Source organism: Ochotona curzoniae, unplaced genomic scaffold (assembly GCF_017591425.1).
Source record: "Ochotona curzoniae isolate NIBS_2020 unplaced genomic scaffold, NIBS_Ocur_1.0 contig_3520, whole genome shotgun sequence".
Lineage (NCBI taxonomy): Eukaryota > Metazoa > Chordata > Mammalia > Lagomorpha > Ochotonidae > Ochotona > Ochotona curzoniae.
The window spans coordinates 16,318,480-16,344,525 of record NW_024465894.1 but is presented as its reverse complement, the minus strand read 5'-3'; the positions used below and the strand labels follow the sequence as shown (position 1 = coordinate 16,344,525).

Genomic DNA, 26,046 nt, shown 5'->3' with positions numbered 1-26,046 from the left:
AGTGGGAGACCCAGAAGAAGCTCCTGGCTCCCAGCTTCAGATCAGCTCAACTCTGGTCATTGTGGTCACTTGGGGAGTGAATCAGTGGACAAAAGATCTTCCTCTATGTCTCTCCTCCTCTCTGTATATCTAACTTTGTTAAAAAAAAAAATAGATCTTAAAATAGTTTGGGGTATTGGGCTGGTAAGGGTTAAACAGGGATGGAGGTGGAAGAGGTCTCATTCCTGGGAGAGAGGAGTGGGAGGCAGGTGGGAGGGAAGCCAGGGAGAGGGGGAGCGGAGAAGGGGGCCCTGGAGGCCGGCTAGGCGCCAAGTAGGAGTCCAGTCTTTGAAGGTCTTGGAGCAGGGGAGGGAGGCGATCAGATTTCATTCTGGGTCGGATTCCTCTGTGTGGAAGGAGAAGCTGTGTGGAGAAGGGTGAGTTGCCTGCAGCGGGAGATCCTCAACTTCTTCCATCTAAGCTCCTGTTTTCATAGAAACCGTAAATAGACACCGGTCCTTGCAAAATAGACAGGGATGTCTGTCAAGTCTTGGGCTGTGTGTTGCCTTGCTTTCTGGTAAAAATGTTTGCTGTTGTTAGGGATGACACACGAAGTAGTTACTAATAAACAGACAGGCTGTATAGAGTGAAAAGCTGTTTTCCCTTTACCCCAAAGTGCAAATACCCGGCTCTCCGCGCCTATCATTAGGGGCGGTTTCAGGAGTGTCCTTGCAGGCTCACCAGCTTCTTAAGTGACCCCCATGTATGAACTTAGCCATCGCTTATCCCTGTCAGCCCACTGCAGACTTCGGGCCAGCAGCTACGATGCCGATGCCCATGTCCCAGGCGGGCAGGAGTTTCTGGATTCCACACTCAGTTTTGGCTCCCAGTGCAAGTTTCTCCCTAATGCCAACCCTGGGAAGTAGCAAGGATTGGGTTCTGGCCATCCACATGAAAAATCACTTCTGGGTTTGGGGAAGGTACCCTGGAAGGGAGTTCTCTTTTTGCCTGCCTTGCAAATAAATACAGATGCAATTTACTAAAGAAAATGTTAACTGAGGCAGGGTGTTGTGGCACAGCCCAATAAGGCTCTGGTTGTGACTCCAGCATTCCATGTAAGTCCATGCTGTTTCATAACCAGCTGTTCAGCTTCCATCGGTTCCCTGCTAATGTGCCTGGGAAGGCAGCAGTAAATGGCCTAACTACGTGAACACTTCTGACCCATGTAGGAAATCCACGTGGAGTTCCAGGCCTGGCCCAGCCCCAAGCCCTTGTGGCCATTTGGTGAGTCAATGGCTGGAAGATCTCTCTCTCTCTCTCTCTGTCCTTCAAAGAAACAAATACATATCTGAAAAATTTTATTTATTTTTATTGGAAAGATAGATTTACAGGGAGGGAAGAAAATACAGAGAAAGATCTTTCATTCTCTACCATAAATAAATAGATCTCTTTAAAAAAGGAGAAAGAAAATGTCAGGGCTGGTGCTATGATATGTGGGTAAAGCTGCAGCCTGCAGTGCCAACATCCCCTATGAGCATCAGTTTATGTTGTGACTGCTCCACATTTGATCCAGCTCCCTGTTAATGCGCCCGGGAAAGCAGGAGGACAGGTCAAACCTCTCAGTCCCTGAGCCATGTGGGAGAGCCAGCTGAAGCTCCTGGCTCCTGGCTTTGGATTACTTCAACTTTGGCCACTGTGGCTGTTTGGGGGAGCGAGTCAGAGGATTGAATCTTTGTCTCTCCTTCTCTCTGTAAAATCTTATAAAATACAAATAAATCTTATAAAAAAACATCAACTAGAGTGCCATGAATTGCTTTTCCCCTTTTGTGTATGACTTAGAGACATGTTTTCTCATGTTTTCTCTGTAGTAGCATCATTATCCCAGCATTTGGATGTGCCCCAGCCTCTGTACCTAACAGTTCCCCATGGACAGCTGATCCAGTGGGTGTCCAGGTCCTAGAACTCTGAGTGACCCTGCAATGAACTGCCTGGCACACATGTCTTTTTTTTTTGGCACACATGTTTTTGTACCGGAATATGAGTTATGCCACAGATTCATGTCCTGGAAAGCTGGAAATGATGCTGCTATGTTGAGCATTATATGAATTTTCCATCTTGGTAAGACTGCCAAACAAATTGTTTTCCAAAGTTGTTAGTCTGGCTTGATTTAGACACCCAGTAAAGTGTGCCTTCTCCTTCATTAGAATATCTATATTTATTTTCATATCATCTGTCCTCCCCCAGATCTTCTGAGTCACACTGACACCGCAGCAAGAGCTGCTTGCCCCAGGGAAGCAGCGACTTTCCGCATGCCCACCCATGCAGCTCCACCCTCCGCCTGCCACAGTCCGACCTCTGCTCACCCTGAGCAAGGCTCTGGGCCATCTTCCACTGCTTTCCCAGGCCACAAGGAGGGAGCTGGCTGGCAAGTGGAGCAGCTGGGACACAAACTGGAGTCCATATGGGATCCTGGCACTTGCAGGGAGAGGATTAGCCAACTGAGCCACTGTACTGGGCCCTTGGGTGTTTGTTACACAGCAGGAAGACAAGGCAGATTGCTCCTTTGTTTTGTGCCCCCACCTCTCTGTTTCTAAAAGTCCCTAGCAAACTGCAAATCACCCAACACAACAGGCTGTCTCAGTGCGGGACTCACAGATGTCTGTGATGGTTTTGTAGCCCTCAAGTCAGCTGTGACACACCCACACCCGTTGTGGCTGCCCCCTCCATGGATGGTGTGTCTATGCCTTCTCGCTTTCTTTCACCTTTCCTGCCTGTCCCTCAGTAGGTTGTCACCATATCCTTTTCCAGCTCCAGGAAACTGTCACATGTCAGAATGCTCCACAGGTAGGATGCAGGTTGGTGTATTCTTCTTCCCCTTTGCTTTCTCTTATGACTCATTAGGAGGTCCGTTGCACAGGTCACAAACACATTTACACAAGAATGAAGCGACAGACTCTATCAGAGTGTGTACTGGTATCTAAGTCTGCGGGTGTGGGCTGCCATGGAAAAGGTTTCAGGGGGTGGGTGGTGTTAAGATCTGAAAGCCACTTTTCTGCAGCTCTTCAAGTTCTGTATTTTGTTTATTTACTTGTTTTTATTGGAAAAGCTGATTCGATTTACAGAGTGAAGGAGAGACAATGGCCACTACAGCTGGAGCTGAGCTGATCCTAAGTCAGGAGCCAGGAGTTTCTTCTGGGTCTCCCACAGGGGTGCAGGGTCCCAAGCCTTTGGACCATCCTCTCCTGGCTTTCCAGGTTACAAGCAGGGAGCTGGAAGGAAAGTGGAGCAGCTGGGACATGAATTGGTGTCTATATGGGACCCTGGTGCTTATAAAGTAAGGATTTAACCATTGAACCATTGTGCCAGGCCCCATTTCTGTATTTTAAAAACATTTTTTTTTTTTAATGTTTGTAAGATTTTATTTTGACATTTTTTACAAAGTTAATTAGGGTAAGAAGGTTCAAGGGCTACATGAAAGTGGATAATACTAGTATGTTTTCCATATTGTTACCTTCATGTTTAAAGGGGGTTATTTAAGGGAGAAGGCCCACCCAATTTCCCACCCTCCCCAGGTCCCAGATGTAGGGCATGCTCTGAGGTTCTTGCTCAAGTGGTTTTGATATTGCCACAGTCATGAATCACTGTCAATCTTGCCACTCCAAGCACTATGAGATCTTTGAAAAATCAACTGATTGACATAGTCCATCATAGCTGAGATGGTTGGTTGACCTGTTCTGTCTTCTCTGTTTTCTTTGTTAGGGTTCTGAGTCCAGCATTTAGATTAGGAAGATCTCCAAAGAAACTTCTTGTATGTGCTAACAAGTACAGGGCCTGGCACCGTCCATCGCTCCAATCAGCTGGTGGTTGCAGTTGCTGGGTTGGTACTGTTTTCACTCCCGACTTCCACTGGAACCAATGGGTGTTGCAGTCCAGCCTGGTTCTGCCCAGCACATACTTGGCCCTCACATAAACCAGCGGGAGCTGCAGCCTAGGTTGGAGCGACCCACAATAACCCCCACCAGGCCCACTCCCTACCCTGGTTTGCCAGTAAGTGTAGCAGTAATCCAGTCTGTCCCACACCCCATTCCACCCCAGCCGCTATCTTATTTATCTTAGTTTTATGTCCTGTGAAAGTGGTAACCCAAGAGGGATGAGCCCACTATTTCCCTCCCAGGCCTCTCCCACTCCCAGATTCCGGTTGATGCTGCGTCTAAGCCCAAACAACCCTTGCCCACTTTAATTTTGCTTGCACCAGTAGGAATAATCCGCCCAGCCCGGCTTTTCCCTGATCTGGTCCGCATGAGGCGCACAGGTGTGGTAGCTCTGCCTAGTCTGGTCTGCCCCCATCCCAGCCCATGCTCTCCTGCGGAAGTAGCTGTCCTGCAAAGGAACCCTCCCTTATTCCCCTGCCGGCTCTGCCCACTTCCTTTCTTGTTCTCAGGCTGGTAGGGCGCTGCGGTCCCTTCCGGTACAGGCAACCTCACCTCGGCATTCCATAATGTGCACTAGTCTTTGTTGCGACCAACCCTAGGTCGACCCACACTGGTGCCTGGATTTGCCAGTGGATAATGTGGACAGATTCAGCCTGGTCTTGCCCCCACGTCAGCCAATTGTATGCCAGTGGGTAGGTTTCCATGGCCTTTTCTGGGCTGTTTCCTATCATGTTTCTTGCGTTTACCTGCCAGGTCTGTGTCCTGCCAGAGGAGTTGCCCAGGCTCCTCCATCAGAACCTCTCCCAATGCCAGGTTTCACGCTTACCAGTGGGTCCATGAGCCAACCCTACTCAGTCCACCTCCTGTAATAACAGGAACTGTGGCTTTTCCTGACTGGCCTTCCACCCAATCTGGTTCTTGCTGTTGGATGTTCCAGCCCAGCCATGGTTTGTCTATACCCACATATGGCTCACACATGGCTCAGTAGGGGTTTGAGACCCTGCCTGGTCCATCCCACATCTGCCCTGGTCCTCCAGAACACCAGGGGGAGTCGGGGTCCGGCCCGGTTTGGTGCATCCAATCCCAGTCCACACTTGTGCCAAGGGAGACTACAACTGCTTCCAGATCAGAACGCAGCTCCCCTTCCAGGCCATATGCCTCTTGGTGGGAACCTCAGCCCAGCTAGGGTTGTCCCCTTTGCTCCCCTAAAAACATTTTTTTTTATTTGAAAGAATGATAGGGAAAGAGAGAAAATGGGGGAGAGAGAGATCGTCTGTTAATTCATCCTACTTTACCCCCAAGTAGCTACAGCAGCCAGGGCTGGAGCAGGGAGAAGCCAGGAGCCAGGAGCTCTACCCAGGTTTCCTACTTGGGTGCAGGGGCCCAAGCACATGGGCCTTCTTACACTGCTTTCCCAGGCACATTAGCAGGGAGCTGGAGCAGAAGTGCAGTAGCTGGGGTTTGCACTAACACTAGGATATGCGATTCCGGTGTCCGAAACTCTAACTTGTTGCACCACAACTCTGGCCCCTCTATTTCTCCAGCCTAGAACTCTCCTGTGTACCCAAATGCCTGGTGCAAACTCTGCTTGGACATCTCCCTTGGAGATCTTTAACCTGACACCTTCAGAATTAACTTAAGACCCAGGCCCCAAACGTGGGTTTTCTCTTCCACTCTGCATTTCTGGGAAAGACCTCCTTGTCTATCCAGTTGCAGCTGCTGGGATCCTGGACATGGTGCTGGCCACTCACTCTGCTCTCAGTGGGTCAAACACAGCTCCACATCTTTTTTTTCTTAAGATTTATTTTATTATTTTTAAAAGATTTATTTATTTATTGGAAAGGCAGATATATAGAGAGGAGGAGATACAGAAAGATCTTCCATCCACTGGTTTACTTCCCAACTGGCTGCAAAGGTTGGAACTGAATTGATCTGAAGCCAGGAACCAGGAGCCAGGAGCTTCTTTTGGGTTTCCCACTCTTGAATGCAGAGTCCCAAGGTCTTGGGTCATCTCCACTGCTCTCCCAGATCACAAACGGGGAGCTGGATGGGAAGTGGAGTAGCTGGGACAAGAACCAGCACCCATATGGAATGCTGGCACATGCAAGGTGAGGAGTTCAGGCAGTAGGCTACCGTGCAGGGCCCTGAATTTTTGTTTTTAAAGCAGGGGTTCCACTGTGTAGCAGTGGTTTCTTTCACTGCCTTATCAAAACCTTCATTGCTATTTATGTCACTTTCTAACTTGAGTCTCAGGGACTTCTTTTGAAAGGCTGATGGTCTTCCATCCACTGGTTCACTCACCAAATGTCCCCAACAGCTGGGCCTGGACCAGGCTGAGCTGGAGCTGGGGGCTCAAGCGCTGGGGCCACCTTCTGCTGCCTCCAGGGTTTGCAGGGAGCTGGGGTGTGGGACGCTGCACCCCAAAGGCCAGGCTGAATGCCAGCACCATTCTCAATGTGGCTTTTAAGTTGGGTGTTTTCTTGTCCTTCCCCTGACCCCACAAACACTCTGTGCTCCAATATGTCCGCAGCTCCTCCTGGCGCTTACACTTGTGCCAAGTCATGTTCTTTTTCAAGAAATCTTGGGTCCGGCATGGTGGCGTAGTGGTTAAGGTCCTCGTCTTGCACACCCGGGATCCCATATGGGCGCCAGTTCTATCCCGGCAGCCCCGCTTCCCTTCCAGCTCCCTGCTTGTGGCCCGGGAAAGCAGTCGAGGACGGCCCAAAGCTTTGGGACCCTGCACCCACGTGGGAGACCCAGAAGAGGGTCCTGGCTTCAGATCAGCATAGCATCGGCTGTTGCGCTCACTTGGGGAGTGAATCATTGGACGGAAGATCTTCCTCTCTGTCTCTCCTCTCTGTATATCCGCCTTTCCAATTAAAAAAATAATAAAAATAAATCTTAAAAAAAAAGCAATCTTTTAAAAAAAGAAATCTTTCAGAATTTCAGACAATTTCTATTTAAGTGGAAATTTTTTTGAGGGGGTTGATATGAATTTTGTTATTACAAAGATAACTGTACTGGTACTTATCCAAGCACACTGCCTGGGACCCATGGTTACACCTGGAGGCTGGCACTCCTGCCACCCACGTGGGAGACCCCTCCATGGAGTTCCCTGCTCCTGGCTCCAGCCTGGCCCAGACCCGGGCCTCTTCGGCCATCTTGAGTGACCTCGCTTCTCAAAAAAAAAAAAAAAAAAAAGCAAACTTTTTTTCACGGCAGCCACTGTGCCTCACTCTAATGGCGCTCAGCTGAAGTGGTCTGCGCCTCTGCCAATCGGGTATCCTCCGCCTCCAGGCCCAGCAACAGCGTGCTTTTGTACCTTGGGAGCTGCTGGACCAGGAGAGGAAGCAGGGGTAGGTCTGTTCTGCGGCAGCTGGGGGCCAGAAGGGAGGCTCTGAGGCGGGGGATGGGCCTGGAGGCAGCCTCTTCCTTCTCTCCCTGCAGGAGAGTGGTGGGGAGGGGCGGAGACAGGCTCCCCTGCTTGGGGCCAGCTTGGCGGAAGGGGTGGGGGGGGCAGGAGAAGGCAGCCTGCCTTTCTCCGGCCCCGAGGGAAGGAAGGAGGGATGGGGGGAGGGCGCAGACTGCACGAGGCCAAGTGTCTGGCAGCTGGGGGAGGGGGAGCAGCCAGGAGGGGTTAGAGCAGGCTTTTTCCAGGAGCTCTGGCAATGGCTTCAGGCCCTGCCAGGGAAATCAAGAACCTTGGGAGCTTTATTCCCGCCTGGAGCTCTAGCCCTGAGGGGTCAGGAAGGCCTAAAAGTCCCTCCTATCAGGAAAAGATGTTTTCCTAAACTCAAGAACAATTTGTCTCCTGTTTATGGCCCCTAGAATGCCACTCTCAGGTCTGGTTTCTAACTTGCCTGTAGGCAGTTAGGCAGGCCAGCCAGGATCAACCTTGGCTGCCCACGGGAATGCTGGGGGCTGGGTAGGGGCCCTAAAGGCCTGGCCTGCTGCAGTAGGTGTGGAGTGCTGCCTGCAGGGAAGTGCCATGAACTCAACTGGCCCACTGTGTGACTGCGCCAGCATGGTAAGGAAACACTGCATGCAACGTGTCAGCAATACAAAAGATAAATATTTATTCAGAACAAAACTTTCAACCATTGATTTTACATTCTAAGCCACGAGAAAATAGCAAAACATGTAGCAAAGGATAAACAAAAATTAAAAAGCAGTGTACTGCCTTTTCTACTTGAACTTAATTAACACTTAGTTGACCATGCCCTCTGGCCTGTTTCCCAAGAACGGTTCAGTGTGAACTGTCCACTCATAATTCTGGGGGAAAGCGGCCTGTGTCCGGAGGCAGGAGGTCAGAGGTCGCTGTGGAGCTGCCGCTCAGGGTGCACGAGTGGACCTGGGCAGGGCAGGGCACCCCCATTTCTCACAGATGGCAATGAAATGAGCGGGAAAGGGGGAGGCCTCCAAGGGTCCCAGCCATACTTGAATCCACAGGTGGTACCTTGGGAAGCAAGCCGTGAGCCCTGGATATCACCTACACCCAGGCAGTGCAAAGCCCCTTCCGGATGACTTCTCAGCAACTCCGGGCACATTCTGGAGAGATGAGCCTGTTGGGCCCACAAAGGTTGAGGAAATTGTTGTGAAGTGTGAGAGGTAGTGGGATGAGCACCGGGCTTGGGGGCAGGGAACTCCACTAGAGGCTCACTCGGGCAATAGACAGCTGTGTGACTTCGAGCCAGCGCTGGCTACCTTCCCAGGGGACTACTGTGTTCTGGACCAAGGCTCAGGCCACAGAATCCTATGAAACACCGGCTTTGGAGCCACGCACAGAGCTGTCCCAAGTCCACCCATTTCTTATGCCATTAGAGAGGCCCTTGGCCACCATTCAGAGCTTATTGATTCAGAGAATATACACTTCTAACAACACTGATTTCACAGATTCTCAGACCACGGAAGCAGCAAGTGATAGGGGGATGGGGGAGGGAGCTGCGCAAGGCAGACACACTGACTGTTTTCAATTCAACAAACACTGATGGAGTGCCTACCACGTGCTGGGCTCCCTAACCTAGTGCGGGGCCTGGCAGCACAAGGGTTGAAAACAATCGGGGGAGAAGACAAGGCCTGGGCAGTTTGGTACCAAAAAAAAAAAATTAATAATAATAAAAATAATAAAAAATAATAAAGGAAACCCGAGATACAAAAACGAAAATAGAGTTTAAAAAAAAACGAGGGAGGGGACAACCGTGTCTGCACGCTCCTCCAACTTTCCGTAGTGGCTGCTGCTGACGGAAGTCACCAACTCAACAGCTCCGCAAATGCAGCAAACTCGGTGTTAAGAAGGCATAGAGATGTCTCTCGTAGGTTTTTAAAATATCTCCTTCAAAAATGATAAAAAACGGTTTGAAAAAAGGGTTTTGGCACTTAAGGGGGTGGGGTAAGCTGGCTTTAGTGTTCACGAGGGCGGGCGGGCGGGCGGACGGACCGACAGGCGGGCGTTCAATGTCCGGCCACGCCGGTGAGCTGCGCTGCAGCCACCGAATTGTGAACTGCTTTGGGACACTGGGCAAACGCGTGTCCCCGCTTCCCACAGAGGTTGCATACGATGCCCTTTCGGCAGTAAGGGCTCAGGTGCCCTTCCTCCCCACACCTGAAGCACCTGTCTTGCGTGCAGTTGCCGCTCATGTGGGTCCGGGAACCACATTTAAAGCACGTCTTGGGCTGCCCCTTGTACCAGCTGTAACCCCGCTCAGCCCCAAGGAAGAAAGCCCCCGGCAGGTGCCTAACACCGCCCTCCCCCTGGCGCAGCTCGATCTCGCATTTGTACTCCCCGGTCCAGATCCCAAACCTATCGGTCACTTTCACGGGCACGGCCAGCACGTCGCAGTGGCGCTTGAGCCAGGTCACGATGTCCTCCACGTCCACCGTCTCGTTCCGGAAGAGGATGAAGAGCGTCTTCAGGCTGGACTTGCTCCGCCCCAGCACCACAAAGTTCTCCCAGCAGTCCTCCTGCTCGCGCTTCTCCTCGTACACGCGGAGGAACAGGGCCAGCTTCTCCGCCGAGCGGAAACTCACGTCGAACTCGCGGCTGCCCGGGATCTGAATGACCGCGAAGATGTCGCTCGGGTCCATGCCGATGGAACGCAGGATGAGCGCGCCCACCACAAAGTCCCGGGTCGGGCAGGCGCCTTCGTCTCCCTGGAAACAGATACGCACCAGAAAGCGACCCTTGCCCGGGCCCCCAGCCGCCGCCGCCTGTTCCTCCTGGACCGATGGCTCCGCGTCGTCCTCGGCCGCGCCGAGCCTCGCCGGGGTCGCCATCATCGCCGCCGTCTCGGCTTTCTTCCTCCTGCCCGCCTCGGCGGCGCCCGCTTTTTTCTTGCGGGGGTCTACCCCCTCTCCGGAGGGGTCTCTCCGGTGGCCTTTCGGGTCGCCGCGGCCGGCCGGAGGGAAGTCGCCGAGGCTCGGTACCGCCAGGCCTGCGGGGGCGCTGAGCCCGCCACCCGCGCCGCACGCGCCGCCTTCTTCCTCCCGCCGCGGCGGCCGAGACTCGCGGAACTCGCCTTTTTTCTCGGCCAGGTTCTTCACCACCTGGGCCCAGCCCAGCTTCTCGCGGCCGCCGTCGGCCTCCTCACCTCGGGCCGCCGCTGGCCGCGCCAGAGGCAGGAGCTGGGGCCTTGCCCGCTTCCTCTCCTCTTCCGCGCTGCCGCCGCCGCCGCCGGTGGCCATGTTACCTCCTTCCCAGCATCCTCCACTCACTCCCGCAGCCGAAAGGCGCCCATCGCGCGCGCCCGCCCGCCCAGAGCTGACGGGGGGTTGGGGCTTTTTTTTTTTTTCTCTGCTTTTTAAAAAAAAATCGGACGCTTTTCTCCCCGCCCCCCGAAAGGTATTTCCTCGCGGCGCGGCGGGGTCAGCGCCGCCCCGAGCGCGTTGGAAGGTGCCGGGCGGGGTGGGCGCCGCGCCCGCCGCATCCCCAGCTCCTCTCCCCGGGCCGTCGGAGGCGCTCGGCCGCGTCCCTTCTCCCCCTGCGCCGACTTGGCAGCGTCGGGCCTCGCTCTCGAGGATTTGGGATTTCGCAACCGGCCCTCGAGGCGGCGGTACTCACGCCCTCACGGCCCGAGGGCGGGATGCAGTTGGACGCGAGTTGGCGGCGAGTCTCACCCATTTTGTTTTCTCTGCCTTTCTCTGTTTAAAAAGCAACGAGATTGGGTTCCCGCTTCCCTCGCAGCGTGCCGCGTGCAGCGATGGGTTAAGGATATTTTCAAGCGTAGTTAGAAAAGTACTGCAACGAACATTTCTACTTTTAACTTTTTCGAATTAAGTTTTTTAGTAGTTAAAACACAAATTAGATTGATTTATTTGAAAGGCACAATTACAGATATCAGGCCTGCGCAATGGCACAGTGGTTAAATCCTTGCTTTCCACGCGGCGGGGATCCTATATGGGTACTGATGCTTCATTTCCCACCCAGCTTCCAGCCTCTGGCCTGGGAAAGCAGTGGAGCACGGCCCAAAGCCTTGGGACCTGTAGCCGCGTGGATGACCTGGAAGAAGCTCCTGGTTTCTGGCTTTGGAGGGCTCAGCTCCAGCCGTTGCGGCCGATATGTCTCCTTTCTGTACATCTGGCTTTCCAATGACGATTTTTAGAATCTTTAAAGAAAATTACATTGTCCATGCCCACAATAATGGACATATGACTGTGTATGAAGAACTATACTATAGTAATGATATAGGGGAGCTCAGTGAGGGGGGGATTGGGATAAGGGAAATCCCAGGGCCTATGGAACTGTATCGTAAATAATAATAAGTAAATTTTTAAAAATAAACAATTTTTAAAAATTACAGATCTAACATCTGTAATGGCACTTGAAGGTGGAAGAACAGCGCATTGAAACACAGCATCAGCGAGGAAGGATGGCATTTAAAAAAATATACTTTATTTTAATTGGAAAGTCAGATATACAGAGAGGAGGAGAGACAGAGGAAGGTCTGTCCTTTTTTTTTTTAAAGATTTATTTTTGTTATTTTTTCATTGGAAAGGCGGATATACAGAGAGGAGAGACAGAGAGGAAGATCTTCCGTCCGATGATTCACTCCCCAAGTGAGCGCAACGGCCGATGTTATGCCAATCCGAAGCCAGGAGCCTCTTCCTCCAGGTCTCCCACGCGGGTGCAGGGTCCCAAAGCTTTGGGCCGTCCTCGACTGCTTTCCCAGGCCACAGGCAGGGAGCTGGAAGGGAAGCGGGGCTGCCTGGATTAGAACCGGCGCCCATATGGGATCCCGGGCGTGCAAGGTGAGGACCTTTAACCACTTGCGCCACCACGCTGGGCCCAGGTCTGTCCTTTGATTCACTCCCTAAGCAGCCAGCCATAACAGCTGAAGCTGTGCCGGTGTGAAGCCAGGAGCCAGGAACTTCTTTCTGGTCTTCCACATGGGTTTAGGGTCCCAAGGTTTAGGGCTGTACTCAACTGCTTTCCCAGGCCACAAGCAGGGAGCTGGATGGGAAGTGGGTCTGCAGGGATTGGAATTTGTGCCCCTATGGGATCCTGGTGCATGCAAGGCGAGGACTTCAGCTGCTAGGCCACGGTGCCGGGCCCCCTGAGCTGCTGCTTTCTAAGAGGAAACCACTCGATTTTCTCTGCAGGCATGAGGGTTGTGTTTTTGTGCAGAGACCCATGGGATGTGTATTTATAACGTCATTGCTGGGTCTCACAAGACTATTGTCTTAAAAATTCACCTGCCATGTACTCAATTTTGAGTCCTTGCTGCTGTTGCCTTCGCAGAGCCAGACTCAGTGCTTTGACAGTTCTTGGATATGCTCCCCGCCTCTAATGGGAAACCTTCCCTGATCAGTGTCTCCTCTTTGTTGGGATCCTTCAAGCAAAGTTTAAGACTACTGATTTACCAGAAACTATTTTTAAAATGTTATTTATTTTTATTAGGCAAACTTACAGAGAGGAGACACAGAGAGGAAGATCTTCCTTCTACTGGTTTATTCCCCAAGCAGCCACAATGGCTGGAGCTGAGCTGATTCAAAGCCAGAAGCTTCTTCCTGGTCTCCCACGCAGGTGCAGGGTCCCAAGGTCTTGGGCCGTCCTCAACTGCTTTCTCAGGCCATAAGCAGGGAGTTGGATGGGAACTGGGGCAACTGGGATCCGAGCCAGTACCCATATAGGATCCTGGCGCTTGCAAGGGGAGGACTTTAGCTACTAGGCTATCACGCTGGGTTCCAGAAACTATTTTATAGGATTGGAATTGGAATTGCATGGCATTTGTATGACCACCTGGTAAAGCAAAGTCTTCCCATCTATGATCCTACTTTCTCATTTATTTGGGTCTTGTGAATTTCAATAAAGTTGGTATAGAGTTGTATTTGTAAAGGTCTTGCATAATTTTGGTGACTTATTCCAAGAAAACCACATGGCTTGGTTGTATTATAAGTGTAGTGATTGTAAATGTAAAAAAAAAAAAAACAAAACACATTGATTTTCATTTTATTTTAAAGCGACAGGTCTTCTTTTAAAAAGCTTTAAAAAAATATCTTGATGCAGATATAGTTTCAAAATGCATTTGTAATGTGGAAGAGAGATCGTAGTCATGTTAGCTCACTCCCCAAACACCTGCCACGGCCAAGGGTGAGTTAAGTGCATCTTTGCTGCCTGTCAGGGCATGTGTGGGAGGGCAATGGAATAGATGGGACAAGAACAGGGCACTCCCCTGTGGGATTCAGGGTTGGGGTTGCCCCAAATGATGACTTGACTGTTGTGTCAATCCTTGTTGGTGTTTCAGAGGGAATGCAGTTGAGTTTTTAAAAACACTTACTTACTTACTTGTTTTGAAAGGCAGAAAAAGGTGTCTTCATCTGCTGGTTCATTACACTCCCCAAATGGCCACAATGGCTGTCCCCAGACACGCACTTGGGAGACCCAGGATAGAGCTCTTGGCTCCTGCTTTTGCCTGGCCCTAGCTCTGACTGTTGTAGCCATGTAGGGAGTGACCCAGCAAGTGGAAGGATCTCTGTTTTTGTGCCTGTCTCTCTGGCCACACTGCCTTTCAAGCAAACCAATCAACCATTCTTTAACAAAGTCAGTCTGGAGGTCGGTAGCTCAGAGCTGAGATTGTGACTTCTGCGTGTTAGGAACCAGGATTCTTCTGTTTGCTCTATCCTGTGTGTTCAACATTTCACGGTCCAAATGGATACTGAGCTTGTGCCATCCCCTCCCATTCTAGCAGGTGGAAGGAGGGATGGAGGGGAAAGACATGCCACTTCCCTTGAGGATACTTCCTGATGCATTACATGGACTTGAACTTGGCTGCATCCACCTGCACCTCAGTCCAAGTTCTTATTGGTGGAATTTTTGGGACTTGCACTAGTTTCTTCTGTTTTCCTGAAACAGAAAATGAAAGAAGGAAAGATGAAGGGAGGGAGATCCAAAGACTGAGACTGTGCACAGGAGACAGAGTGGGGAGAGAAGGAGGACACTAAGTTAGGCTAAAGCTGAGAATCAGGAACTTCATCCAGGTCTCACATAAGGTCACCTGCTGCCTCCCATGGTCTGGAGCCAAGACCGAGCCTGGGCACTCCCCACGGGGCCTTAACTGAGAGAAGGAGACACACAAGATCGGCTGGAATAGAACTGATCCAATCCAAAGCCAGGAGCCAGAAGCTTCTTCTGGGTCTCCCACGCAGGTGCAGGGTCCCAAGGCTTTGGGCCATTTTCTGCTGCTTTCCCAGGCCACAAGCATGGAGCTAGATGGGAAGCAGGGCTGCTGGGATTAGAACCGGCGCGGTCAATGTGAGGACTTTAGCTGCTAGGCTATCGCGCTGGGCACAAGTTATTTATTTTTATTGGAAAGTCAGTTTTACAGAGAGAAGAGACAGAAAGAGCTTCCGTCTGCTGGTTCACTCCCCAAATGGCTGCAATGGGAGCTAGGACAGAAGCGGCGCAGCCGGGACACAACTGGAGCTGACATGGGATCCCAGGCCTGCAAGGTGAGGATTCAGTTGTTGAATCATTGTCCTGGGAACCCACAATGATTTTCCTACTGAAAGGTTGAGTAAAGCCACCAGGGAGTGGACAAGCAAGTGGCGGAGAAATATGTGACTTTTTAGGATAACAGGCAGATCAAATTGAGGGGTATTTGAAAACAAGGTTGCAAAGACAGCAAGTGTGCAGCATGCTTTGCCTGGAGAGGTCAGTCCCTCCAGGCCATCCGTAGTGTCCTTGGATCGCGTTTCCTTGGAGACCGAGACGCGAGGCCAGTAGTGTGTCGAATTGGGAACTTTTAGAGTGGCCCGTTTATTACGAGATCCACGCCGAGATCCTTCTTCTTGTGGAGAAGCCGGTAGGAACTCCAGGAGCTCAGGGCCTCCCGGACTGACGCCTCTTCTTCCATCTTCCCTAATGGCGAACAGCATCCAGAAGTGAGTGAAAGGCGCCTTGCAGGGTGGCGGGGCGCATGCGTGGTCCTCTCCGCTAGCCTTTCCACTGCCCCGTCCTGGCCCCGCCCACAGCCCAGAGCCCCGCCCACTCGCCCTTTCCCGCTCGGGTCGGGATGCCGGGCCGCCTAAATGGCCATTTCCTATTCCAGACTCCACGCGGGTCTCAAAGTTGCTTCTCGCAGTAGCAGAGGCTGGCGATGATGGAAGTTCTTTCTCTTCCCGATTCTTTGCAGACCCAGCCACTCTGAGACGCACTCCACCTCCCGCAAATTGCAGGTTCTGGTGAGTGCTGGAGGGTTGGGAAGAAGGGGCTTGCTGACCCCCGCAGGCACCTGCTCTCCCGCCCGCGGTGGTTGTTGTGACAGCTCCTCCGCAATTCCAATTTGCAGTGGGATGCGAGCCTCGTTAGCATTTTCCTGCAGCTTCGTCAGAGTGTAGGAGTAAATGGTGCTGCTGTGTTACTTTCTGGTTTCCCAAGCGTGGGACTGGTCCCAAGGGCCGGTCTCTGGTTTCCCAAGGGTGGGGACTGGGTCTTTTCCGTTCCTTCTGCTTCTCATAACGCTTGGCACTTTGTTGCCTAGATGCGATCAGTAATTTCTAGCTATACTAAAAAGCAAAGCAAAACAAAACAACCCCCAAACCTCACAGTTTGTGGAGCGCCTACAACGTGTTTTGCAAATGTCATGTGTTGGAATTCTTTCGCAAGTCTTCAGGACTAGAGTTTATGATTAAATCCACCTCAGAGGTGAGAAAACCGAGGCTCAGGAAGGGTGTCGGTTGGTAGAGGTCCCAGATGTCTCTGAAAGGTGGGACTTGGATTGGAACTCCTTGCTTGGTGATGGATGGGTCATGTTCTGTTACAGTGGTCAAAGAAGAAAACCAAGCCCCCTCTTCTGCCTCCACTCCAACCACAAGCTGGCAGCGGTGGCCACAATAAAAGCAAAATCAAGACTTTCACCAAGTTCCAGCCAGGTGGGCAGAAGCCTTTGGGGGTTGGTGTGGGGGTCAGGGGCCCCGGTGTCACTGTTGCTGTGAGGTTAGGGTAACTAGCGACTTCCAGATTTGAGCATCGGTGCACCTCCCGCTTCTGTCCAGGGTCATTTCTGGGCCTGGGGGTGGGGCACCTGTCCAGGGTCCTTCGGGAATCAGCCCCTTTGGCCTCTGGCTCCCGCTGTGTCCTAATGCCCATCTTCTGCTGGAGAAGGGGCGTGGAGAGAGAACAGGGACCTGGGTGACCTCATGGGCAGTGACTTCTGTTCAGGTTGCAGGGGCTGTAACTCTGTCCCATGATTGCCTGCTGTGGCTCCAGGAAGTGGACATGTGGTTGGGTGAATTCACAGGATGGTCTCGGCTGTGTTGTGGTGGTCATGCTTTCCAGGGCATTTGGAGACCGCGGCTCAGGTGGACACAGGTTCAAATCTTGACCTCCCTATTCATCGCTTTGGAATCCATGTCTCTCTCCACCTCGGTCCTGGTGCTATGAGGAATTGGAAGGGCTGGAACATTCTTCAACAGGCCCCTTTCCTAACACGTGCTGTGTAGCACTCCTTTAGTGTTTGGGAGTGTACCTCACGGATTCTAGAACGTGTACACACAAGGTGCGCATGTCATTACATCCCTGGAGGCCCCGGGTAGAAGATGGTGCGGGGTGCAAGGACTGAATGGCAGAGCAGCTCCACTTCTCACCATTTGTTCTGCCTGGTAGAGGTTGGAGTTTAGCTCCCCTGGGGGGAAACCTCTGCTCAGCTCCTTGGGGGGAGGCCTGTACTCAGCTCCTTGGGGGACCCCTCTGCTCAGCTCCTTGGGGCAGGGGTGACCTCTGACAGCTGCTGGCAGGACCAGTGCAGGTGCGGGCAGGGGGACAGATTCTCCTTACACAGTCTCAGGCTCATTACCGCTGAGCGAAAGTGGAGATTGAGCTCACTGCCCAGTTGCACCAGTACTACCTGCCGGTTGGGGACTGGGAGATGCTCACCCAGCCTTGTGAGCCAAATCGCCAGCAAGGACCTGGAGAAGCACAGAGGCTGAGAATGGAAGATTAGCACGCCACCTCACCCTCTGTGCTACCCAGCAAGAAAAGGGAGCAAAGCCATACAAACAAGCCTGGCTGATTTAAAAAAAGAAAGATTTATTTATTTTTATTGGAAAGTCAGATATACAGAGAAGAGGAGAGACAGAGAGGAAGATCTTGCATCCATTGATTCACTCCCCAAATGGCCGCAACGGCCAATGCTGCGCCTATCCGAAGCCAGGAGCTAGGAGCTTCTTCCGGGTCTCCCATATCAGTTCAGGATCCCAAGGCTTTGGGCCATCCTGGACTGCTTCCCCAGGCCAAAAGCGGAACTGGATGGGAAGCAGGGCTGCCAGGACATAAAATGGCGCCCATATGGGATCCCCATGTGTGCAAGGCGAGGACTTTAGCCACAAGGCTGCTGTGCCCAGGTTCTAACTTTTTTTAAAAAAATATTTATTTATTTGAAAGGCAGACTTACAGAGAGGGAGAGATCTTCCACTCACTGGTTCACTCATACTCCCCAAATGGCTACTGCAGCCCAGAGCTTCTTCAGGGTCTCCCACATTGGTGCAGCAGTCCAAGTCCTTGGGCCACCCCTTGTTTCTTTCCCAGATGCCTTAGCAAGGAGCTGAAGCAGAAGTGGAGCAGCCAGGACTCCAACCAGCACCCCATGGGGTGTTGGGGTTGCAGGTGGATGGCCACAGTACCGACCCCAAAAGCAAATCTTGATTAAAGTCCCACAACTTACACAAATCAAAGGTGTCGGTGTTGTCCGGTAGGTAAGCTACTGCCTGTGACAGCAACATCTCAAATCTTAAAAAAAAAAAAGCAAAGAAACCCTGGTGCACCCCACTGTGGAATGCCACCCAGCACCCAATACGCGAGCGCTGTTGGCACACTGGGTGCGTCTCTGGAGAATGCTGCGCTGTGAACAGTGATCTGATTCTACTTCCGGGAGTGACAAAATGATGGAGAAGTGGAGCACAGTGACAGGTGCTGGGGGGAGGGGGACTGAAGGTGGGGGAGGGAGCAGGAGGCAGGACGGCCGTGGGGGCGCTGCACCTCTTGCCAGCACCCTGGCTGTGACACTGCACTGTCCATCAGCTGTGGTGCCTTGGGGAAATGGAGTGAACGGCACACACAGCCTCTCTGTCCGTGTCTCTGGACTTGGGCTAAAATAAAAACTTAATTACACAACAGGGCTACTCCCATGAGAGCAACACTATTTTTTTTTAAAGATTTACTTATTTTTATTGGAAAGTCAGATATACAGAGAGGATGAAAGACAGAGAAGATCTTCCGTCCGATAATTCACTCCCCAAGTGAGCGCAACGGCCGATGCTATGCTGATCCAAAGCCAGGATCCAGGAACTTCTGGGCATCCCACATGGGTGCAGGGTCCCAAAGCTTTGGGCCATCCTTGACTGCTTTCCCAGGCCACAAGCAGGGAGCTGGATGGGAAGTGGAGCTGCCAGGATTAGACCCAGCACCCATATGGGATCCCTGTGCATTCAAAGCGAGGACTTTAGCCGCTAGGCCACACTTCCGGGCACAACACTATTTTTTTTTTTTAAGATCTATTTTTAAAAAATTTTATTGGAAAGTTAGATATGCAGAGAGGAGGAGAGACAGAGAGGAAGATCTTCTGTCTGTTGATTCACTCCCCAAGTGGCCACAATGGCTGGAGCTGAGCTGATCCAAAGCCAGGAGCCTGCGTCTTCTTCTGGGTCTCTCACATGAGTACAGGGTCCCAAGGCTTTGGGCCATCCTTCACTGCTTCCCCAGGCCACAAGCAGGGAGCTGGATGGGAAGTGGAGCCGCCGGTATATGAATTGATGCACATATAGGATCCCGGAGATGGAAGGTGAGGTCTCTAGTCACTAGGCTACTGTGCTGGGCCCTGATACAGTTTTTTATATCTAAGAAAGAAACTTCCCAAATGTGGGGAGTCTTGTATTCTCTTAAAAGTTTGGGCCCAATGTTTGGGCTCAATTCGCTAATCCTCTCGCCTCAAGCATCAGGATCCCATATAGGTAGGTGTTGGTTTATGTCCTGGCTACTGCATTTCTGATCTAATCCAACTCTTTGCTTGTAGCCTGAGAAGGCAGAGGAGGATGGCCCAAAGCCTTGGGACCTTGCACCCGAGTGGGGGACCCGAAAGAAGCTCCTGGCTTCAGATCAGCTCAGCTCCGGCCGTTGTGGCCACTTGCCCGATGATCCACCGGATGGAGGATCTCTCTGTGTGTCTCTTTCTCTCTGTATATCTGCCTTTCACAAAAAAAAAAAAGCTTCAGTAATTTACACAGATGAATAATAATGCCTTAAATGGTTATCTTTCTAAAACACTTTTTAAAAGAAAAAGATTTATTTATTTTTATTGGAATGGTAATAAGGATTCCCCCATCCACTGACTGACTCCCTAAATGCCTGCAACAACCAGGGCTGGGCCAGGCTGAAGCCAGGTGCCTGCAGCTCCGTCTGGGTCTTCCCTGTGGATGGAGGGGGTGACTTCCCATTTCTCAGGGTGTGCATTAGTGGGAAACTGAAATCAGATGCTTAGCCAGGACTCGAACCTAGGAACCTCCTATGAGGATCCTGGGTGGCACTGCATCAAACGCCTGTCTCTCTGGATGCCCCTGTGCTCGGTCGCCTCCTTCGTATGTTCCCATCATCACTGCGTCCCCCCTGGGCTCGCCCTGCCCTCAGCCCAGGGCCCACCAGCCTGTTCCATTCTCTGGTGTCATGTCCTAAGGCTGTGACTGCACTGGGCTGGGGACCGGAGCCCCCTCTGGGCACAGCCTTCCCGGTGCCCTCACCTCTCCCTGTTCTTTCCCATCTGTCCTCAGTGTCACATCGCAAGCCCACTGTGGCGCCAACACGCCAGCCAAGGACCCACTCGGACCCATTTGCCAGGGAGACCACAGATGGAAGGAAGACCCAGGCCCAAATCCGGCTGACTAGGGTGCGTGTGGCATCTTTCCATGGGGCCCAGGGTCCGGGTGGGTGGTTCTGCCACAGGACCCATTGCGTTCTCCCAGCAGCTGGCGCCTCTGCCTGTCATCTCGGCTTAGAGCTGGGTTGCACAGCGCTGGGGCCAGAGCCGGTTGAATGAAGCATTGGCAGAAGAATCAGAATCTTGTTTTATCTTGCCTCTCAAGGAGCATCCTGACGGCCTGAAATTTCCAGGGAATGAACCTGCTGCCCAAATGGAACGCCTCAGTGCAAGGCTTATAGCCAGGCTTTGCATATCTGTTCACATGTGGAAAATCTCTCTGTCTCTCCACTTAACATCCAGGTCTTAACTCACTGCAGGGCTCAGCCACACCCTGCAGTTAGTTCTAAGCTTACACAAAATTCCAGTGTAGCAGACAGACAGATGCTGGGACTCAGAAGTGCCACCTTCCAATTCCAGCGCCAGCACTTGGTGGCTGTGTGACTCTGGATGTGCCCTTCAATCTTTCTGAGCTTCCTGCAGCTTCACCTGTCAGCAGGTAGAGTCTGCCCGCCAGGAGCAGGAGCTGACAGCGTGTGCCACCTGCACAGCCACTGTCAAGGTCTGCACCTCAGACTGCCACCGTCCCTCTTAGCAGGGGTGCCTGTTGCTACTTCTAGTTCTCACTGATCCGAAAGGACCATTTGATATATGAGGTGCATGCATCTTTGCTTTATTTACCCAGCTACCGGCCACCAGCAGACAATGGGGAATTGCCACTTCCGGAGGAGGCCTGCATGGGGCAGGCGTCCTGCGGCGTCCCCTGAGGCCTTGGCCAAACTCGACCTGACCCCGGTCCGACCGCCTCCTCCTCCCTCCACACGCAGACGATGCTCAGGAACCGACGGGCCGCACTGCAGGAGCTCAGCAACCAGGAGCACTTCCTGTCCAAGCTGAATGAGGAGCTGATGAGGACCATCCAGGACATGGAGGACAGCACGGCGCTGAGTGTGCGGGAGATGCTGCATCAGCAGGACACGCTCGCGGTGAGGCCCAGCCCGGCGCTCGGGCGCCCCCTGCTGCTCACTCGCGGCCGGCGCACCGCCGATTCACAGCTGTCCCAGCTTGGGACACACCCCGGAGTCCCCCTTCCCCGCGCGAATAGGCCCAGAGAGGCCCGAGCCGGCTGGCCAGGGGCACATGCGAGATTGGAACCCAAGATGTTGGGAAACGCGATCCCTGCTCTTTGCACCACGCCCCGCTGGCGCCTTTCGGTCAATGGGTGCAGAGGGCAGAGGGGTCTCCTGGCACCCAGGGCCAGCAAATGGGGCTCAGTGACACAGGCTGCCCAGCAGGGAGGGACTGAGCCTGGCCAGGGTCTGTTTACACTTGAGGTGTTCATCCCAAGCATCTCCTAATGGTCGCTAGAAAGCAGCTGTCAGTGAGACAGATGCTGGTTGTGGTGGGACTACAGACTGGAAGCTCTGTGTGTGTGTGCGCCTGTGACTCAAACATGGAGAATCATGAAGGCTGCTTGGGGAAAGGGCTACCTGGCCAGGAACCCATAGAGCAGGTCTTACCTGGCAGAGTCTGGGAAGGTTCCAGGTGGAGGAAAGGTGCCTGAAGACGAGAGAGGGCGTGGCTCCGAGAGCTCTTCGGTGACACCTGTGCACCATGGTGACATTTAAATGAGTGTGGCTAGTAGGGCCTGGCTCCTGGGTTGAGCCTGTGTGTTGGGTGTGTGACAAAGCTGTTAGCTGGGGAGGGGAAACAGTAAGAGAGGGGACAGTCCCACTGGACCTCAGCTCTCTGGGCTGGTTGCTGGGCCAGGGAGGCAGCAAGACTAGGGTGAGCTGTGCCTACCATCCTGCAGGGCGTTGTCAACATCCTGGAGTACTCCAACCAGAGGAGGCTGCAGCAGCTCAAGGCTGAGTTTCAGGAATGGCAAGACCAGGAAAAGCAAAAGATCAGCTGTGAGAATCCCACCCCTCTCCCCAGCCAAGGCCTCAGGCCCGTCCTCTCTGCTCTGGGCAGAGCTAATGGCTCACTCAGCACTCAGCGGGCCCTGGACAGGGTACACTCTCATTCTCTCCCATTTTACAGACAAGGAAACAGAGGCTAAGAGAGGTGAAGCAGCTGGCGGAGGGGAGCTCCAGCCTGGCTCTCATTCTTGTGGCTGGACCAAGGCTGGGTCTCCTGGTTCTGTCCTGCCCCCTTGACTTGTGGTTTCTTCACCAAGTGGATCAGATCCTCCTGGGTGGGGTGGGGCAGGGGAAACAGGCGGCCTCTGATTCTGGGGGTCCTGATCAGGGAAGGGGGTGTACTGACGCCAAGTTAGTCCTGCTGTGGGCAAGTCCTGGGAGCTGGCACTGCCCCCTCAGGCTGGTCTCCCTCCCCCAGGAGTGTGTGTGGAGGGGAGGGCTCCGGGTCCCGGCAAGGGCCAGCCACTGGCCAGAGGGATCTTACTCCCTGTTTACTTCCCTTCACAGTGTTGCCTGGCCTCCTGCAGGGGTCACCACTCCCAGCCTCAAGTGGGATGGACCCCAGGCCGTTGAGGATAACTTGGTCACTCCGGGACTCTCCTTGGGGGAAAATCCTGAGGGCAGATCCTGTTTCTGTCCTCCCTCCCCCTCTTCCAGGCCTGGAGCAGCAGGTGCGACATCTGGATGCACAAAACTGGAAGATCCAAGACCAGGTGCACTTCCTGAGCACATACACGGACCACGAGTATCCCGTCAAGCTGGTGCAGATCGCCGCCCTCGGGCGCCAGGTGCAGCAAGCCAAGGAACGCCAGCAGGTAGGGGCGCCCCTGCTCTGACCTCCGCCTGCCCCTGCAGTCCATCCCACTCCCAACTAGCCACAGGCCGTGCCGACAGCCCTGTGGCCTTCCCCTAGGACGAGTTGAATGACTTCAGCAAGATGCGCAGGCAGATCCTGACCTCTGTGTGGGCCAAGATCCGAGAGAAGCACCAAAGGTCTCTGAGGTTGCTGGTGGCGGTGAGTGGTTAAGTGGCAGGCTGCGTGGAGGGGTGGAGGGTCTGTCCCCTGTCTCTCTGTCCTCCCCGCCACCCCACCCCGCTGTCTTCTCTACCCTGCCTCCTGCCTCCTGGGTCACTCCGGGCACCAGATGGCTCCTTTGCTCTGCAGAAAACCCAACGTCCCCACGAAGAGGAGCTGTTGCGGAAGATGCTGGAGAACAGGTTCATGCAGAAGTGCTCCAGCAGGTTCCAAGAGGTGAGGTGGCTGCCGTTCCCGTGGGAGGGAGCTGTGGAGTGTGTGTGTGTGTGTGTCCAGGGGGAGTGTGTGTGGGGCATCACTAGGGGCTGTGGGTGGAGGCCTGGGGTGGCTTGGGGTGACTCCCCACCCACTCGCGTCATTCAGCACCCAGCTGGGGCCAAGGTGAATGCTGGCCAACAGCCCCTTGCCTGGGACCTGTTAGCAGCCCTGCCTTTTGCCTCCACGCACTCTGCCCTGACCTGGTGCTTCTCCTGGCCTGACCCTCTTGTGTGCCCTCACTGCGAGTGCCCCTTGCTGTTGCTGCCCTGTCTTGGAAGCCGGGTCTATCCTGTGAACAAGTCTATTCTATTCTCCTAGATGTCTTTTTTCTTTTTTTAAAGGCAGAATTAGAGAGATTCCATGCACTGTGTCTCTTCCCAGATGACTACAATAGCCAGGGCAGGGCTGAACTGGGCCAGGCCGAAGCCAGGAACTTTTTTTGGGTCTTCTGTGTGGGTTCCAGGGGCCCAATTACTTGGGCCGTCTTCTGCGACTTTCCCAGGCACGTTATCAGGGAGTTGGATGGGAAGAGGAGCAACCGGAACTTGAACTCGTGTCCTTATGGCATGCTGACACTGCAGGCGGCAGCTTTATCTGCTCTGCCACAGCATTGTCCCCTCTCTGGGTCGTCTTATTCTCTGGGCTTCTCACCTTCCAGCCATCCTCTGTCTCAGTTTATCGCAGAGTTCAAGAGACAGATACCTGCTCTGAGGACCGAGGTGAGGGCGTTGCAGGCCGAGATGTGGAACCCCCGGGAGATCGTATTTGAGGACATTCTGCTCCGGAGACCCAAGTAGGTGACCTGCTCCTGCTGTCGCTGTGGGTGCTCCGGGCTCTGGGAAGGAAGAGCTTGGAGCTGGGTGTGTGTGGGGGTGTGTGTGTGAGGAGGCCTGGCTTGCCACTGGTTTCTGCTCTGGGTCCTGTTTCTGGGCTTCCCTCCTGTACACAGCAGGTTGAGTCAGAAATGCTGGGTAAAGGCACTCCAAGTTTCTAGATTCCACATGCCAGCCGCGCAGGTGCAGCCCCCTCGCGTTTGGGTTGCAGATGGAGAGTTGAGGGCACGGACGGCTGAAGCAGCGAGTGGCCCAGAAGATGCACAGCAGGTCTCCCCGCCTTCCCTCCCTTAGAGGAGGCCCCACAGTGGGTTCTCCCAAGATACCAGGCACCATCGCAGCACTGGGGTCTGCTATTCATCCCCGCCCCCTCCCCCCACCCGTCCCATCTGTCCCTTCTCCTTTTCCTTCAAGGGAAAGATACTGTTGCATTGACCATCCACAGGGCCAGGCCCTGTGTGAGTGACTGACCCAGGCCCCTGGGGCGCCTTGGAGGGACCCAGCACAAAGTCCGGGTGGTGCTGTGGGTGGTGGGGTTGCGGGGAGGTGGTGGCGGGAACAGAGGCCCAGGAGAACAGGTCCTAGGACAGGCAGGGATGGGTTCCCTGGCAGTGTGGCATTCCACTCAGGGTCTGGAGCACGGGCACACGTTGACTGGCACAGGATGAGGAAGGACAAGCAGATGTAGCTGGTGATGCTGGCTCCCTCGACAGCAGGGACCCATTGTCCCGAACTCCCCGGGCTGGCTGGGCGGGGTGCGGCTGAGCCTTCCAGCTGAGCTTACAGAGTCTGGTGTGCTGGGGCATCCGCAGGGCGCTGAATCGGAAGAGGAGAGCCAGGACCCTGCCTGGTGCGCCTAGCTAGGATGTCGCTGCTGCAAACTGCAGCTTAGCATGCTGTGCCAGCATTCCCGTCCTTGTCCAGTTCAACATTTCGGTTATTTGTGTGCGTGGGTGTGCATGTGTGTGAGTGTGTGCAGAGGGGCTTCCCGGGCACAGGCTGCGTTTTGGGATGGGCTCCCCAGGAAGTTCTGAGCATGTTCTACAGAGCAGGGCTGCCCCGAGCCTGTGCTCACCCCTAACTCTGACACCCCCACACCTGATTGCTGTTTGCTGCCAGGTGTACCCCAGACATGGACATCATCATCAACATCCCCGTGGAGGAGCTGCCGTTCTAGACCTCAGCCTCGCCCCGCACCACCCCAGCCCTCCCTGCTCCTCTCCCTGCTCCCCTCCCCCCCTGCTGGCCGCCTGGTCTGTGGAGTCTTGAGTTGTTTCGCTCCCAGCCCAGCTGGTTCTTCATTCAGACCCTGGGCCGTGCAGTTCGCTCTTCTTTCCCTCCCTCCCTCAGTCCTGCCCTACCCGCCGTGTTCTCTCTGTCCCTGTCTCTCTCTCTCTGTCTCTCTCTCCCCCTCCCCACATCCTCTTCCTTTAGCACTGCTGCTGGGCTGGGCGAGTGGGGAAAATTATCAGTGCGACTTGCCATTCCCTTCTACTAATAAAGTTGGATTTGCACTTGCTGGGCGTGGACTCTGAGGATGTCATGGTAATAGACTTGATCCAAAGATAAGGGATCAAGCCGCTGGGCTCACCATATCGGGCTCCAGGCCTCTCCAGAGCCTGGGCCTGCGCCAGCCATCCACACAACCCGGTGTGCTCTCCACTCTGTGGAGGCCTGTGCCAGGCT

General features: G+C 53.6%; 2 protein-coding genes across 2 annotated transcripts; one reads left to right on the top strand and one right to left on the bottom strand.

Annotated features, from left to right (window-relative positions):
* Positions 1–7,963: 7,963 nt before the first annotated feature.
* ZCCHC3 (zinc finger CCHC-type containing 3) lies at positions 7,964–10,658 on the bottom strand. The gene has a single exon (XM_040981683.1). It carries the CDS (start codon positions 10,590–10,592, stop codon positions 9,363–9,365), a length of 1,230 nt encoding a protein of 409 aa, XP_040837617.1. The 5' UTR covers positions 10,593–10,658; the 3' UTR covers positions 7,964–9,362.
* Positions 10,659–19,176: 8,518 nt separating this feature from the next.
* CUNH20orf96 (chromosome unknown C20orf96 homolog) lies at positions 19,177–25,558 on the top strand. Its single transcript, XM_040981259.1, has 9 exons — positions 19,177–19,183; positions 20,166–20,281; positions 21,139–21,297; positions 22,125–22,224; positions 22,891–23,048; positions 23,147–23,248; positions 23,399–23,485; positions 24,202–24,320; positions 25,480–25,558. Exons 1-9 carry the CDS (start codon positions 19,177–19,179, stop codon positions 25,535–25,537), a joined length of 906 nt encoding a protein of 301 aa, XP_040837193.1. The 3' UTR covers positions 25,538–25,558.
* Positions 25,559–26,046: the final 488 nt, after the last annotated feature.